Source organism: Bicyclus anynana, chromosome 8 (assembly GCF_947172395.1).
Source record: "Bicyclus anynana chromosome 8, ilBicAnyn1.1, whole genome shotgun sequence".
NCBI lineage: Eukaryota > Metazoa > Arthropoda > Insecta > Lepidoptera > Nymphalidae > Bicyclus > Bicyclus anynana.
This window is the reverse complement of record NC_069090.1, coordinates 10,939,029-10,957,485: the sequence shown is the minus strand read 5'-3', so window position 1 is coordinate 10,957,485 and position 18,457 is coordinate 10,939,029. Positions and strand designations below refer to the sequence as shown.

Genomic DNA, 18,457 nt, shown 5'->3' with positions numbered 1-18,457 from the left:
TTTGTGTATATAGTCTGTACTCTCAGACCAACTATAGAAGGACCTGTATCGCACTCATAGTCACGAACAAAATTGTCTGTCATTTTCTGAAGAAAACGAGCTTAGAATTGGTATATATCCTAAACTAAACTAAAAGTTTTTGCCCATTTTTTACATAATTCAATTACACAAAAAAGTATTTTTACGGAGCTCTTTAACTGACGAACACGATTACAACTATTTAACATCGATTCTATAGAGGCAGTTTTTATAATCACATTAGATCGTTGATCATATACTTTGACAGAAAAGTAACGTCTAGCGAGGCAGGTCCTATACCAAAATTGATCTGAGTCTGTATTAGTTTAGTTGTCAACTTGTCAAAAGATTTTGACTTAACTAATAACTAATCTGTGATTTTGACAAAAACTGATTACGCCCGCCATCGTGTTTCTTGTTCGTGTTTTGTGTTATCAAACAGAAAAAAATATCTTAATCGTTACTGGTTCATAACATGGCCATTGTGGAGGACGAAGTTAGAAATGGTTCAGAAGAAGAGAATGAGATCGAAGTGGTGGTTGAGGAAGACGAGGCAGACCAAGATTCCGATGATTCAGACGTAAGCCTAGTTTCTCATTTTGCGAGCTTCAAAATTTTGCAGATACATGCATTTTCTTTAAAATCGGTGCCTATTTACCATATCTCATACCCATCATCTATCTAAATTCAATATGAAACTATGGAAGCTGTTTATTTTATGCGTGTTTTAAGTGCATTTATTTGTGCTACAAATGTCGGTCAAATTTTGGTTAAAGGAATGTTTACGTTATTTTTGTAACCAATAATATTAACAACGACAATGTCTTTATTGAGAGTATACGTTTACTCTCCCTACTATTTCATTTATGGATAATGTAGATCAAATTCTATCAATTGAATACTTGAACTTCTATGCCACAAAAACACATTTGGGCAATCTTGAGGTAACAGAAATTTGTAGGGTAGGTATTTCCATTGACCACACTATGAAATTTGGCAAGTAATACTGACTAATACTATAAGTATCAGGTGAAATCATTAAATGTAAAAATTATTTGTATCTTATCTTATTTTGTATCCAATATAAAATACATGCTAATTCAAGCAGCTAAAGGTTTTTTTAATAAGAAACGAAAGGAAGACAATAAGAAACTTATTATTTAACCAAACTCGATAGTCTGCCAAGCCGACTATTCAGCATAGAATAAATATAAATAGTTCAAAAAAATTTGTGACACTTCACAAATTACCATTTTTTAATACAAATTAAATTGAATATACATAACTAAATAAGTTTCATTTCAACAGGATGATGACGATGATGAGGCAGTCATTGAGAAAAAAGTTGCAGAGTTAGTTGTTCGCATAGCAGATGACCCCTACAACTATAATGATCATATTGATTTGATTCAAGCTCTTTGGTAAGTTGCCTAGAGTTTTAGTATTTATTTATAGCTATTCTGAGCCGTTATAGCCCAGTGGATATTACCTCTACTTCAATTTGGAGGGAGTAGGTTTGAATCCGGTCCAGGGCACATTGGGCCAGTGTGGTAGACTATTGGCCTAACCCCTCTCATTCTGTGAGGAGACTCGTGCTCAACAGTGACCCGAAAATAGGTTGCTAATTAATGAAACAAATGAATTCTGAGGACTCCAGTATCTCAATACCTCAGCTGAGGACTACATACTCAAGCAAATGAGCAATGCCCAATGGTTCAATAAAAATAGAGAGATCCATGGGTATCTGTGTATCTATACTGTGAAAGGAAATCCAACAGTGTAGCAGGAATTATAAACAGAGATTGGAACACCATCCCAATCTACTGGCAGCTCAGCTCACTATACCAGACTATCTTAAACACATGAAAAGAAAAATAATCTTGGAGCTGGATATGAAATAATCCAGATTGAACAACAATATGAATGTCTCCAGTAGGGGATAGACGTTTCACATATTAACATCCAACTTAAATCCCATCCATTCATAGTAGTTTTAGACTGATAGCACAATATAATGTGAAACCACATAGTAATCACAGAATGAGTGTACAAGCAACGTACTGAAGCTGATGAACCCCTTAAAAAAATAAACTTCATGCGTCTCATAGACAACCATAATTTGTATATCAAAATTTAACACTAACAATAATTACGTAAATAATTAATATAATAAATCAATAATTACCAATCAAAAAATATCTTATTTCTTTAGTTTTTGTGAACATTTTTAAAATATTTAAAAACATAGGATGCCATTTTTCTTGAATAATGTTGAAAATTACTCATTTGACGCTTCGCTCATACTGACTCGAGAATGTATTCGTTTTTTAATTTTGTATTTGTGACGGGTACAACACCATCATGTTCCATACACTCCATCTGTATATTATTGATTAATCTGTGCAAGGAACAATAAAAGTTATTTGGATTACTTTACTTTTTAGATTAAATTATTACATTACACAGAGCACCAGTCAATTCGAAAGATAAATTAATATATTTATGCATTTATCTTTAGGAGTCTATCAGAACTGGATCGCTGGAGATCAGCATTTGACAGACTGCAGAAGCTGTCGCTACTTCGAGCAGAGCATTGGCTCATGAGACTGCAAACGGAAGACAGTCTAGCACACACACCACAGGCTCGTGAACATATTGCAGAACTGTTCCAACAAGCAACACTCGACTGCTATTGTACGTAATTAATTTTGTTATTCTCCATTCAATTAAAATAAATAAGTTATGAAATGACATGCGTTTTCTACCTTCAATTTTAATTTGTTTGTTATAAACAGTGCACATCGAGTATGGCCTTAGTATAGACAAAAACTTGTATATTTATGAATTTTTGCAATAACTGAAAATTGCTATGCTATTTTGTTGCTACTTGAATATGCAATAATAGCTGGTGAGGAAAATGTGATTGTAATTTCATAAAAAACGGTGGTATTTTGCAGCTATTCCAATCTTGACGGAGTGGTGCTCTTGGTCTTTGGGTGCCGGAGAGTCGATCTCAGCTCGGGACCAGCTTGAGGAGGTACTAAGTCGTGCGGGTGCTGACCCTCTCTCGGGGAAGATCTTCTGGGATGCAAAATTCGAATTGGAAAAGGCCAAGTTGGAAACCATGAAGTAAGCTATTTATCTATACTTCTATACTAATATTATAAAGCTGAAAAGTTTGTTTGTTTGATTGTGCTAATCTCAGGCCTACTTGAACAGACGGTGGCCTAGACAGTGGCCTACTACTGGGCCGATTTGAAAAACTCTTCAGTGTTAGATAGCCCATTTATCGAGGAAGGCTATAGGCTAGATTTTATCCCCGTATTCTTACGGGAACAGGAACCACTCCAAATTGAGGAACCTCTTCACAATACGCTTTGTCTTAAAAATCACAGCCTTTACTATCTCATGATCTTGTTGGTCAAAGCTTTTCGCTATAAGACCATTGACTGAAAGAACTATTGGTAAATGAATAGTTAAATCAATGTTCAACAGCACAGTAATCTTGTGTGCAAGGTCCAAGTATTTTGATTAGTATAAACATTTATTACACTTCACACTAATATTATAAAGGCGAAAGTTTGTGTGTAAGTGTGAAAGTGTGTAAGTATGTTTGTTCCTCTTTCACGCTGCGGCTACTGAAGCGATTTGGCTGAAATTTGGAATGGAAAGATTTTACTCTGGATTACCACATAGTCATGATTTTCATCCCGGAAAAATCCATGGTTCCCGCGGCATTTGTGGAAAACTAAATTCCATACGGACGAAGTCGCGGGCGTCCGCTAGTTATTATTTAAATTGAATTTAATCTTTTATTGATTTAGCGAAGATAACCCAAACTATATAGAGCAAAAGAAGCGTGTACTATGGTGCCTAGAGGAAGCAGTGTCCAGACCTTTGCTTCGCAGCGAGGAGGCGTGGCCACAACTGGAGGAGCTGGCGCTTTCTTTGCACAACCAGGACTATGTTGATAAGGTATTATTATTTCTTCATCATCTTATTAGCTAACTAGCGGACGCCCGAGACTTCGTCCGCGTGGATATCAATGTAAACTTTCAAGCCCTATTTCACCACTTTAAGAGTTTGAATTTAAAAAATTTTTGAATCCCATTATATTTCGTATTTTTTTTATGATTTATGAACAAATTTTTAAAACTCTAACTCTAAAAACGAAGGACTTTCCATACAAACTTTTAACCCCTATTTCGCAATAAAGTGTCCTATAACCTTCTCCGCATTATGGTCTTGAACTGAGCCAAGTTTCATTTAAATTCATTCAGTAGTTTCAGCGTGATCTCCGAATAACAAAAAAACACAGACATACAGACGGACAAAAAATGGAAAAAAAATATTTTTGCCTCAGTATCGGTTATATAATGCCCCTCGACAAACATTATCAAAATATCTTCAATGTACTGGCACTAGTAGTACTCTATGCCACGGTAATGTTTGTTGTTACAACTGGTATAAGTAAAATCTCAAATTGCGGATAAATGTATAGAATTCGACCAGTTTTGTTATAAGTATAGATATAGATGGACGTCCACCACAGGACACGAGTTTATTGTAGGGACTTTCAAAAATTAAAAGATTATCATTTCGACCTGTATGTATATAATATAATATTAACAGAATTCCACACTTTTAGTTTATACCACCTTTTATACATATCTGTCAAATTTTATTAGTGTATGTATGTTTGTACGTTTGTTTGTCAAAAACTATAAGTCGGATTTCTAAATGTACTCCATCATAGGGAACAGAGCAAGTTTCATAAAAATTGGTTCAGTAGTCTTTAAGATATAGAGCTAACTGTGTTACAAAATCAGTTTAATTTTTGAAATTATTATTAATTCCTATTGGAAAAATAACGTAATTTCAAAGATTAAACCACAGATTGTTAACCTGTAAGATACCAAGCTTATTTCGCATATTTGTGATTTATAAAAATTAATACATCCATTTTTTTTTATTAATAAATAGGTGAAAAAACAACACGAGGCAGCATTAGAGTACTTACAGAAAATATCACCATTTGAAGATAGACTGTTGACCACTGAGTAAGTCAATTTATTAATAACTATACTGTTGTTATGAGTAAAGATTTCATTGTTTGTTGTTGTATTGAAGAGGACAGACAGAAGGATTTGAAATTTTTTTTCACTATGAGAATCCTTCATTATCCCTGAATGTAGGCTATATTTAATCCTTTATTCCCCAGGGAATGGGAGCAGTTAGGCGGGCTTTGCTAGTGTATCAATAAACATGAAGATACCTAATATTTGTATTACATGTTTAGTAAATGTTTTTGAATTATTCTTTTTTAGTTTTGGTTCGTATTACTGAACGTTTTACACCTATTTTTTGTTGTCATAATTTCTACTTGTATGTATGCACTTTTTTATCTTTGTCCATGCCACAAAAGGTCAAACAGGTAGAAAATGCCACAGAGCATTATGATCAAACTCAAATAATGAATCCTCTGTCAGAAGAACTCTAATTTTTAAAATATTTTAGGGATCCTGAAGAGAAATGTAAGATATACCAGGAGTACATCAACACTGTGAAGGAATTGTCCCGGGAGGACAGATATTCTGAATGTGACAGCAAAAGCATACTTAAGGTAAGATTTTAACACTATTTTCGAGCAGTCTGATTCAAACTTTAAGGCATTTCGGTACATCGTTCAGATGCGCAATGCAAAATCAGGTATAAGGGTCTTGATTTTAGTGTACTGTTTGTAATACATGCCAATAGCAACATCCTAAGCTAACTGCCGTGACGTCATAAAGTTCGTTAGATAGATAAAGTCTGCGACAGCATATCTATCTTTTAGTCATTTTAACTTTGTCAATGGTAATAAAATGTGTTCTAAAATAATACATTCTTTGTAAACATGATATTGATCTTTATCCAAATAAGTACAATATTCCTCAAAAGTGTCTAATTTTAAACCAAATATCATTTACTTTTCACACGCGCACTTTCTACGAGTGCACTGGCTAGCCGCCGATAGCTCTGCGCGCTTACATGCGCGCGACTTAAACTTCCACGCGAACGAAATCGCGTGTGTCGGCTGAAATACGTACATCCAAATTATTTAATCAAACCCATGTTCTTGTGCTGCTGTAGGTGTTGTACGATCGCGCGACCACCGAGTGCTTGTCGTGCGAGGCTTCTCACGAGCTACTGCTGGCGTTCGTGCGTCACGTGCGCTACACGTCGTCGCGCGCCACCATACACCGTGTGCTCGAGCTGTGCGCGCGCCGCTGCCCGCGCAAGGCCACCTTCTGGATACTCAAGATGCAGCAGGCCGAGCACGAGGACAAGGGGATGGATGAGGTAACGCTACTCGACGAGTTGCGCTGCTGGCGTTCGTGCGTCACGTGCGCCATACGTCGTCGCGCGCCCCCATACACCGCGTGCTCGAGCTGTGCGCGCGCCGCTGCCCGCGCAAGGCCACCTTCTGGATACTCAAGATGCAGCAGGCCGAGCACGAGGACAAGGGGATGGATGAGGTAACGTTACTCGACGAGTTGCGCTGCTGGCGTTCGTGCGTCACGTGCGCCATACGTCGTCGCGCGCCCCCATACACCGCGTGCTCGAGCTGTGCGCGCGCCGCTGCCCGCGCAAGGCCACCTTCTGGATACTCAAGATGCAGCAGGCCGAGCACGAGGACGAGGGGATGGATGAGGTAACGTTACCCGACTAGTTGCGCTGCTGGCGTTCGTGCGTCACGTGCGTTACACGTCGACGCGCGCCACCATACACCGCGTTTTAGTTTTACGTCTCTAACTAAGAAGACTACACTGTACCCTGTACTGTCAATTTTGACTTAACACATATGTATTTACAATGACTTTTACAGGTGAAATCTATATTCGAAATGGCGCTCTCCAAAGGCATGGAATCGTACAAGCAAGCAGAGGTGTTGTGGCTGAGCTACTTGGAGCAGGCACGGAGACAGACTGACTTCGGTACACAGGACCAAGTGGACAAACTGAGACGCACATTCCGGCTTGCTTGGGACTCACTGGCTGAGGTAAGTGTATGTCAGACCCACCACAATATATTAATTAACGTTAAAAAAAAACGAATTACCTTTACATATCTCTAGGCCGCGGTTTCATCCCGCGTAGTTCCGTGAGAATATGGGGATATAATATAGTGTTGGAAATAGTCGTCTGGGACGGATATGACGTCGCTCGATCTCGTGTTGGCTCGTGCTGACGCTAGGTGGTGCGACTTGTGCGACTTGCGTAAAGAGTAGGAATTTAGAGAGGGGTAGCGAACGGTTGGCGGGAACGACTTGCGATATAATGCGGCTTCAGTACGCTTGTGGCGTTCGGGCCGTCCACCATCCACATTTCTTGTTGTGTAATTCTTTATGGGTACTTGGGATAGGCGGGGAGAGTGACTTGAGTGGAAAAGGGGAGTGCTGGTTAACCGTAAAGAACGTCCTTAACCCTACATATAACGTTCACAAGTGCGTGACTCCACTCAAGGTCATTCTCTTCCATTCTAGGGTCTTATTTTGGTTGCAGGTTGATTTGTTAATTAAGTTATCCCGACAAATATGTATGTGAATCATAACATTTGTTCGATATTGGTTTTCTTATTTTTGTAATCCACCTCTGAGTGCTAAAAATAGCTTATGACACTCACAAGTAAAGTGGCTAATTGAAAAAATTGTTAAAAGAATTTTAAAGAATTGGTTCATTACCTATGAACCAACCTACCGAAATCATAACAAAATGCATAATTCCAGAGCAATGGACCAAATCCCACATTATTTTACTGCATAAAAAGGGTGATAAAGACGACTTGGAAAACTACAGGCCAATCAGTCTGATGTCTAATGTGTACAAAGTATTTGCGAAGATAATACTTGACAGAATCACTAAAACCCTGGACGAACAACAGCCAGTGGAACAAGCGGGCTTCAGAAAAGGATTTTCTACAATCGACCACATCCACACTGTCAAACAAATACTCGAAAAATACACGGAGCATAACAAAAAAATATACATAGCGTTTATCGACTACGCCAAAGCCTTCGACAGTATAAGCCATGAATCCCTCTTAGACAGTTTAGAACAGCAAGGAGTACCCGCAGCATACATTGACATCATAAATATGATTTATAACAACAATAAAGCTAAAATCCAACTAGAAAGCTTAGGAAATGAGTTTAAAATTGAAAGAGGTGTCAGACAAGGGGACCCTTTATCCCCCAAACTGTTTTCAGCCGTGTTGGAAAGCGTATTCCGCAACTTAGAATGGGAAGACTTCGGAATCAATGTTAATGGTAAAAAACTTAACCATCTCAGATTCGCAGATGACCTCGTACTATTTGAGGAAGATCCAATCAAACTCGGGTGCATGGTTTCGAATTTACATGAAGAGAGTATTAAAATCGGACTCAAAATGAACTCAAAGAAGACCAAACTAATGACGAACAGTACTGAGGTCAACATCGGCATTGATAACCCATTATTGTATGTGCAAGAATACACATACCTTGGACAAGTTGTTACCTTCAGGGACCAAATGACTAAAGAAATCAGCACGAGAATTGCCGTTGGCTGGAAAAGATATTGGTCCCTGAAGGAGATAATGAAATCCAAGGAACTGAGCATGGTAATTAAGAGGAAGGCCTTCAACACGTGTATCTTGCCATGCCTAACATACGGCTGTGAAACCTGGGCACTCACCATGGCTCAAAGGGCTAAACTGGCCAGGTGCCAACGATCCATGGAGAGGAGCATGACAGGCCATAAGAAAAAGGATAGGGTAAGAAACACTGACCTTCGAGCTAAAACTGGGGTCACCGATGTTTTAACTCGTGTCGACCAGCAAAAGTGGCGATGGACAGGCCACATGCTAAGGGACACTACGGGGAAGTGGAGCAGACTGGTGACGGAATGGTACCCTAGAGATGGCAGAAGGAATCGGGGCAAACAGTTCCTTAGATGGGAGGATGACTTAAAGCTCACAGCAGGTCCAAACTGGAGAAGGGTCGCATTAGAGAGAGAGCAGTGGAAGTCGCTGGAGGAGGCCTATGCCGAAAGGCACACTATGTTAAGAGATATTCTTTAAAAAAAAAAAAAAAAATTAAACAAAATGTATTGTATATAATGTTGTAATTTCTTAACACAGAATAAAGGGCTTATTATTATTATTATTATTATCATTACCTATAGAGATTTACCCCCTACAATATCACAAATTTTGTAGTATTACGACCTACTAAAAATGCACACACCCACACCAGCAAACTAGCAATTGCAATTTAATAATATGACATTTGATTAACTCCTTGTTATTCTGCAGGCCTGGGGAGAAGAAGCAAATGACTGTGAGGTACCGTTGTTTTGGGCTCGCCTCGAGTATAAAAGAATAAAAGATCCCGTGCAAGGGAAGGAAATATTTGAAGAGATATTTAGTAAGTGTTCACTCGTACTCACTGTTCATTTTAACAAACTTTTGCCTTAGAGTTAATTTTATAGAACGTTATTTTTAAATTAAATTTATTAACACGTCCAAAAGTATGTTTTAAGGTGATACTAGCCCTAACCTCTTATCGTTTTCTGTTAATCTGATAACATGTATCCAAAATTTTAATATTATTGTTGATGGAGTAAATGTGTGAAAGAGTTGCAAACCAAAACTCAAACCTACTTAGGCAGTGGCTTTGATCTTTGAATTCCAGAATACGGAGATAATAAAACGCTGTCCAAATATTGGGAGGCGTTAATAAACTTGGAACGCACTAGAGACCCACCCGCGCACGAACGCAAATTGCGCGATTTACACAAAAGGGCGCTGCGTAGCGTCAACGACTACCCGCCGTCGGTCGCGCGACTGTGGACCGACTACGAGCGAGACTACGGGCAACTCGCAACAAGCGTCGAGTGCGCGGAGTTATGTGAGGTGAGTAACTTTCTGGAAATGTTCTCAAACGCAACTAATCGCAAATTGTGTGATAGTTTGTGTGTGTGTATGTTTGTTACTCCCTTTCACCGCAACTGCTAAACTGATGTGGCGAACATTTCAAATGGAGATAGATTATACTCTGTATTAAAATACACCTTTTATATCCCGTTGCTTCTTTTTACATCACAGGAAAAACTCAAGACCTGGCGTGAAAGTTATCAAACAATGAAAGACAAAATGATCGGGCAGAAGCAAAAGGGTAAACAGAATCCTAACAAGAAGGCCAAAGTTGATAACAAAAAGAAGAAGGACGAAAAATCCAACAAGGGGAAGAGAAAGTCTGATGGGAGTTGTGAGGACACAGAGGCGAAGAGGAAAAAGGATGCAGATATGGAAGTGGACGTGCCAAACGAGGAGGGAGATACTGGAGGCGGAGTTAAGAGGTCACATGATGAGGATGAAGAAGAAAGTAAGTCTGTAACCATAGAATGAGGTAGATAGGTAGATGTTCTATTTTATGATGATGTCAAAGTCAAAAGTCAAAATTCATTTATTTCAAATAGGCTTAGTTTACAAGCTCTTTCGAAACGTCAGTAATATTAAACTTAAGATAATGGTGATAATAATTATTCGAAAACTTAAAATTAAAGTTACAAGGGTTCTAAACGCGCCTTGGTCCGAGAAGAGCCCACAAGAAACTCAGCCAGGTTTATCCTTTTTTAGTTTATCACCATTTAACAATAGGTATATAAGTAGCCTGTCATGTTATACATTTTATTTCCAAGCAATTTTGTCGTTTACGTAATCATTGACACTATAATACGACTTTACCTTTACGACTGGAACTTAAATTTTAAGTTTTCGAATAATTATTATCACCATTATCTTAAGTTTAATATTATTACCTGACGTTTCGAAAGAGCTTGTAAACTAAGCCTATTTGAAATAAATTAATTTTGACTTTTAATTTGAAGCTATGTTACGGGTTTTTATGCGGTTTTCGTTAGAGAGAGTGATTCAAGAGGTTAATAATTCAATAAAGAATGTTCAGGGATTGCACACGGACAAAGTCGCGGCCGTCCGACTATAGTTAATTATTATTAATTGTTTTTAGAAGCAGACAATAAAAGACAAAGAAAGGAAAGTTCATCAGACCCCGGCGCTACTGGCAGAGAGGCTTGCACGCTGTTTGTTAGCAATCTGGAGTTCAAGTAAGTTACATAGATTGAATAGAAATAGGCAGAAGTTCGTTACAAAAAATGAATAATAAATTTTATTTTAGTTTTTGAGTTATAATAAAACAGTATTTAAGGGTTTCGTTTTAAGGTTATAAAATCTACAATTTTGACTTGCAGAAAATAAAAAAATCTCCACCTATCTCAGAAATTAATTCTGCGTCAAATGAAGTATCGCTTGTTTTTTTCCTTCCATTCTAACCATTATTGGCAGGTTAATTTTTTATCGACTATTGTATTGTATGAAAACTTTTATCTCGGAAAATTCATGGTTCCTACGGGATTTGTAAAAACAGAATTTCACGCAAACACATACAATTAACGATTGCTTCTACCATAGGGTAGTTTACTCATATCAAATTTAATATAAACAGTACTAATTTCGCATAGTACTTGGAATTAACGGACTCGATATTAATTAATAAAATTAGGATTTCTTCTAAGACTTAATTAAAAAAATCATGTATTTTTAAAATTTTCCAAAAGTCAAAAACGCTGTGATCCATTTTGTGACGTCACAATCTTACTTGATGTACTAAACCTCAAAACGCTCCCTTTGTAAGGGGTTTTAATATAGTGACGTCATGAAACAGTTGAAATATGCGATAGGCGTTTTGACTCATATTGTCAAAAACATATTTCAAAACTAAATTTTGCACGTATTTTTTTTTTCAATCTAGTAGAACGATAATGATCTATTTAAGACATAAAAAGTGTCAATTAGCCTGTTTCTGTCACAGAAAAAAACTGACTTTTGTAATTATTTGGCAGAGTAAATGAAGAGAACTTAAGGAAGAAATTATCAGAATACGGCGACATTGTCTCCATGCGAGTGAGGGCGGGCGTCAAGGCTTTCGGTGGATCCATTTGTTACTGCCAATATAAGACACCGGTAACACTCGATTTCTTAATAGATTGTATCTTTTTGCATTAATATAATAAACATTTTTATTTTTTTAAAGTATGCAACAGAATAACAGAATAAACAGAACGTTAGCTATTTCTAATAATATTTTAGACTGAACAGTTTGATGCGCTAAAATGAGCAGTAACACATTTTCGGACGTTTTTGGATATCAGTGACGTATGACGTCTTCTGTAATGAGAGAGGCCTAAGATACCATGCCACGAGAAGACAAAAACATTTTTTTAAATTTATTTATTACAAGTTAATCCTTGACTACAATCTCACCTGATGGTAAGTGATGATGCAGTCTAAGATGGAAGCGAGCTAACTTGTTAGGAGGAAAATCCACACCCCTTCCGGTTTCTACACGGCATCGTACCGGAGCGCAAAATCGCTTGGCGGTACGTCTTTGCCGGTAGGGTGGTAACTAGCCACGGCCGAAGCCTCCCAGCAGCCAGACCTGGACAAATTAGGAAAATCTCAATCTGCCCAGCCGGGGATCGAACCCAGGACCTCCGTCTTGTAAATCCACTGCGCATACCACTGCGCCACGGAGGCCGTCAAAAACACAACATACTAGGTTATACTAAATTCAGGTTACATTTAAATAAAATTGATTGGAAATTTTAATATAACTAAGATAATATTTAGTTGTCAATATAACAATTATGTCAAGAGAATAAATTATCATTGTTAATCCAGCAGAACAATATTGCCAGTTAGCGTCTAAGTCTTGGAACTATAAGTCATCACTGGCAATTCACACTGTTCAAAGACTTTTGTTCTTCTTGTTTTGTTGACCTTTGTTTCAACATTCTTATTTGTGATTGTTAAAATATTATATTAAAAAGCTGAAGATATTGTTTGTTTGATTGAACACGCTAATCTCAGGAACTACTGGTCCGATTTGAAAAATTCTTTCAGTGTTAGATAGCCCATTTGTCGAGGAAGGCTATAGGCTATATATTATCCCCATATTCCTACCGGAACGGGAACCACGCGAGTGAAACCGCGCGTCGTCAGCTAGTAATGATATATGATTGACAGGAATCAGTGGACAAAGCGGTGAAGCACGACAGAACCCCGCTGGACGGGCGGCCAATGTTCCTCTCGCGGTACTCCGCTACCAAGAGCAAGCCTACGTTCAAGTACGCAATGACAACGGAGCGCAACAAGCTGTTCGTACGCAACCTGCCGTACTCGCACTGCACCAAGGAGGCGCTCACGGAGATATTCGATAAGTTCGGCAAACTGAAGGACGTTCGAGTTGTGACCTTCAAGTGAGTATATTGGTACACATAGTAGTGTGTTTGAGGCTTTATATTACTATATTTCTATAGTAATATAAAACCTCAAACACACTACTACGAACGACGACGAAGTCCTGAAGTGAGTCGAGTAGTGTAGCGAGGCGCTTCGTGTTGTTCCTCAGATCGCTTCGAGTTCTTTGACTCTGGTAAAAACCGACAACAGTTACAAGTCAAGTGAGGCTAGACGAAGCTCCTCTCTTGAATCGAGTTAATTTCCGAATATTTACTTTACACGCCCAGAATTAAGGGTTAGCACCCGCAAGACTGTCTTAAGACTATGAAGGCACAAAATTGAAAATGCAACACTATTCAATAAAAATCATCATATCTTAAAAATTCTGTCGTATAAACATATAATTGGTAACCCTCCGAAAAATAGACTTCTTTTTGTACAACCTCACCTCGCTTCGCCCCTTTCAATTAGCGATCGTTGTCGATTTTGCACCGAATCGAAAGTCTTAACACCAAGCGCAAGACTACACTACTCGGATCACTTCAGGACTTCGTGGAAGCATTGTTGGTTGATTCCATATCTCTTAAAGAGCTATATGCTATAATGGGCTGTCTAAAAGACTGATAATGATGACGTATTTTTACACGCTTTATATTAGCTTCACTTGTACTACAACTATGTATGTAATCTTGGAATATTAATTTGACACACTTCCCGGTATTCGATTAGGATGAAATTTTGCACACGCTGAGTTCTAATGACAATACATGACTAGCTAAGAAACGTCATTATAAATCCAATATGGCGGCCTCCCCCATGATATGGATATCAAATAAAAGGGTTTGCTGTCAGGACTACGAAAAAATAGTCACGTGACTTAAATCTAATATTTGTAATTTTTAGTGCGTGCTAAAAGCGTGTTTTTTAGTTTTTTAAACTATTTATATATATAGTTATCAACTCCCACTTTATTATTGTTTCCAGAGACGGCAAACCGAAGGGCCTAGCGTACATAGACTACGAGGAGGAGCAGCCCGCGTCGCTGGCTATAGAGAAGACCAACGGGCTGATGGTGGGCGACAGGAAGATCGAGGTGGCGGTGAGCGCGCCGCCGCCGCGCCAGGACCCCGGCACCAGCGCCGCGTTGGGCCAGCCCAAGAGAGACGCGGGGGGCGGCATGTGAGTACCTACACTGACATCGTCATCATCATCTCGTCGTCATCATCATCATCATCGTCATCATCATCATCATCAGCATCATCATCATCATCATCACCATCATCATCATCATCATCAATATCACCATTTTCATCATCATCATCATCATCATCATCATCATCATCATCATCATCATCATCATCATCATCATCATCATCATCATCATCATCAATTTTTTATCGTCATCATCATCGTCATCGACATTTTCCTCATCGTCATCGTCATCGTCATCGTCATCTTCCTCATGGTCATCGTCACTGTCACCGTCACCGTCACCGTCACCGTCACCGTCACCGTCACCGTCACCGTCACCGTCACCGTCACCGTCATCGTCATCGTCATCATCATCATCATCACCATCACCATCATCATTATTATCATCATCATCATCAAAATCATCATCATCATCAGACTAAGGGGCTGTGACACCATTTAACATTATCATCCTAAGTCTGAGGATACGCAGGCCCCGCCCCCTTGCTGTTTCTATTGCTAAAGCGTTCTGTGATGTCAAAAATCACTAAATCCGCCAATTTGCATTGAAACAGCGTGTTGGGCCTAAGGTCTAAATTCCCTGTATGAAAAAACATCTGACCTTGTAGAGGACCAATAATTGACTAATGATATTGACAATAACATAATATATGTAATATGTTGTTGCAGGAGAAGAACACAACTCAGCAGTTTCATACCAAGGGTTCTACAAACACAAACAGCATCCACCTCCACAGCCAAGTCCAACGGTAACCATAGCAACGGAGACCAAAAGCAACCCCTGAGTAACACGGACTTCAGAAATATGTTACTAAATAAATAATCATAATTATTATTACTCGAGAATCAAAGTATTGCATGTATTGGGAGGTGGTCGTCTCGAATGTTTCTTGTGCTGTAACTATCTTATAATAATGTTGGTATCATACTCGTAACACGCCACGTGTGGTGAATTTACGGTACAGGTTTTGTATGTCGCTTAAATAAATGGGAGGTCTGAATTTCGAATTCCAGTTGGGATTAGTATTTTCCAAATTGGTCTCTTGGCGAAGGCACCGCCATGCAATTTAGCATTTCTTTGCGATACCGCATAGAAACGAATAAAGTGAATAAATAAACTTCGCGCTTCACATTAAGTGAGAATGCAGTCAAGCGTTCGATTTACGTCGAATGAAACTTTTTTTATGAATAAACAAGTTTTTTTAATTAATTCGCAATAGATCACACCGTACAATTTGGTATAGATTTCGCCAAATGCGCTCTGAAGTTGCCACTCATCGAAGTGCGCATATACAGGGTGCTCGGGAGTATTGCCCACTACTCCAGGGTTATATTCTTTAAGAAAAATCAATTAAAATTGTGTTAAGGAATATGAGTTCTAAAATAAATATTTTTGGATTTTACTCCAATTATATAATATATATTTCTTTTGTAAATATAGATAGATTCATTTGTGTCCCATAAATCGCATCCTTATATTATGACCTAGCCATACGTATTTTATAATGGAAGGGTAAATAAAGGCGTGTGTTACATGTATAGTTGGAATTATTTAAATTACTATATATGAAAACAATTTTTTTTATATTAAAAGATTTTTTTAGTTAAAATATATTTAATATGCGGTTTGGTTCCTATAAGTGGACTTGTCAACACCTTGAAGTTATGGGAAATATTCCGCAACACCCTGTATAACCTCGTTGTTCGGACTAGACTTGAACTTTGGCGAATCAGGGTTTATTTGGTATTTCTAGTACGAAAATATGGATTAATTTGAATCGACACCCTCAGCGTCTGGTGGTGTTAGTGTGTCCGAGTCATAATACACTCCTTATGTGCAGTGGCGTGCATGAGGTTTTTAACTAGGATAGGCTTTACACTTACAAATTGTTAAATGGAATTAGTTCTTCACTACCGGTTTGTAATGTGTTGAATACACATTAATAAAGCAATAATTAAGGTAAGCCGTTTATTTTTGCTTCTATGGTGTGCACGCCACTGCTTGTGTGTACCTAAAATACAGTATTTACGATATTTCACTATGTATATAAGCTTCTATGGCACACAACAAGTGCGTATAATATATATGTAACCTACAGTCAAGAGTCAAACATTTATCTATAAAGCCGGGTCCACATTCGTCCGACATGATCATTGATCATTGTGGAAGTTACCTAGAACATACAATTTTATAGATAACCAAAAATCAATATGTAAGATTGTTCTTTGTCTTAGCATACTCTACAATGTAAAGGAGATGATCCATTTCAGGTCCACTCTTGTACCCCGTATCATTAAAATTTAAAAAATACAAGTACTTTATTAAAATCTAAATAAGTCAATAAATCTGAGGAAATAAAAAGAAATAAATAAAATTAAAACCCAAGTTTTTGAGTTTTATCAAGATGGCGCCCATAAAGCAACTATGACATGACAATTGACAGCAAACGTCAAATCAACTACTGCATTGAAAACGTCATCAATCCGCCATTATTACCCATATTAGTGTTGCATTTTTTGGGAGAGAATGAATATTATTTCGAAAGAATTAAAGTAAATTCGTAGATTTGTATAATCAAAAATATTTAAAAAATATATTTTTTTTATTTCCGCCAAAGTACAAGGCTGATCCTGAGCTCCATACAGTTTTGGACCATCTCCTTTCCCGGTCTCATCGTCTGTCTTGACGTCTACGTCGCCAGAATGTTGTGTAAAATGTTTTGCATTGCATAAGATCTCCCATTCCTATCCATAAATTTTTGGTCTAACAACAGACCCATACGTTTGATTCCTTAGATGGTAGGACGAAAATTTACTACTGTATCGATGGATAGGACAAAAATTGACTACTGTATCGATGGATAGGACAAAAATTTAGTACTGTATCGATGGATAGGACGAAAATTGATTACTGTATGGATGAATAGGACGAAATCTGACTACTGTATCGTTAATACTGTATCCCGTTTTATTTATCGGCACTGCGTATCATTACTAGTCCAATTAAACGACAATGATACGCATCGGCGATACGAATACGGGCAAATACTACAAAATACAAATGTGGACCCGGCTTAATGAATATCAAAATTTTTTTCAAGCATTTTAGCCCTTTGCTCTATTCTTAGTGAATACTTTGCAGATCCTTATAAGGATTCCTTCAAAACTTAGGTAGCAATAGGTATTTTTGCAAATGCAATGAGTATTATTCGCTGAACAAATCATCCTGTATACAGTAGTAACATATTTGGGTGATTTTCAACATTTTCCTCCTTATCATTGATGTCCTTGTTTTATGTAATGATAAGTGATATTTTGAATTTTACAAATTGTTATGTATTCTGTACTTCTTCTCTTATTTGAAACGTAGACAGTGAAATATATAGACAGATTAACATTCATCGCATTACCTCAAAAAGAGAACAATTGACGCTGAAGCCTGAAAATTGAGCCCAGTGGATATGATCTCTGCCTCCAATTCCGGAGGGTGTGGGTTCGAATCCGGTCCGGGGTATGCACCTCCAACTTTTCAGTTGTGTGCATTTTAAGAAATTAAATATCACGTGTCTCAAATGGTGAAGGATAACATCGTGAGGAAACCTGTACACCAGAAAATTTCTTAATTCTCTTCGTGTGTGAAGTCTGCCAATCCGCATTGGGCCAGCGTGGTGGACTATTATATATTGGCCTAATCCTTCTCATTCTGAGAGGAGACTCGAGCTGCTGAGCTCGTCCGGTTATTCGTCGTTATCAACCCATATACGGCTCACTGCTGAGTGAGCCGTATATGGGTTGATAACGACGAATAACCGGACTGTCGATTCTTAAAGAGAGTGTTTAAATCGTAAATTGGAAACTTAATTTCTCTGTCTACGTTTGAAACCAT

General features: G+C 38.0%; 1 protein-coding gene across 1 annotated transcript; it reads left to right on the top strand.

The window, feature by feature from the left end:
• Window positions 1-394: 394 nt before the first annotated feature.
• On the top strand, window positions 395-18,252 carry LOC112056332 (squamous cell carcinoma antigen recognized by T-cells 3-like). Its single transcript, XM_052882997.1, has 17 exons — window positions 395-598; window positions 1,327-1,439; window positions 2,537-2,712; window positions 2,976-3,147; window positions 3,843-3,993; window positions 5,002-5,078; window positions 5,536-5,641; window positions 6,151-6,360; window positions 6,887-7,060; window positions 9,352-9,463; window positions 9,731-9,951; window positions 10,144-10,423; window positions 11,069-11,165; window positions 11,961-12,081; window positions 13,144-13,376; window positions 14,344-14,538; window positions 15,241-18,252. Exons 1-17 carry the CDS (start codon window positions 494-496, stop codon window positions 15,392-15,394), a joined length of 2,697 nt encoding a protein of 898 aa, XP_052738957.1. The 5' UTR covers window positions 395-493; the 3' UTR covers window positions 15,395-18,252.
• The last annotated feature ends 205 nt before the right edge of the window (window positions 18,253-18,457 follow it).

Coding starts and splice junctions, on each gene's coding strand:
- LOC112056332 (XM_052882997.1), top strand. CDS start 494: ATGGCCATTGTGGAGGACGAAGTTAGAAATGGTTCAGAAGAAGAGAAT. Junction 11,166..11,960: donor GTTAGCAATCTGGAGTTCAA/GTAAGTTACATA, acceptor ATTATTTGGCAG/AGTAAATGAAGAGAACTTAA. Junction 12,082..13,143: donor ACTGCCAATATAAGACACCG/GTAACACTCGAT, acceptor TATGATTGACAG/GAATCAGTGGACAAAGCGGT.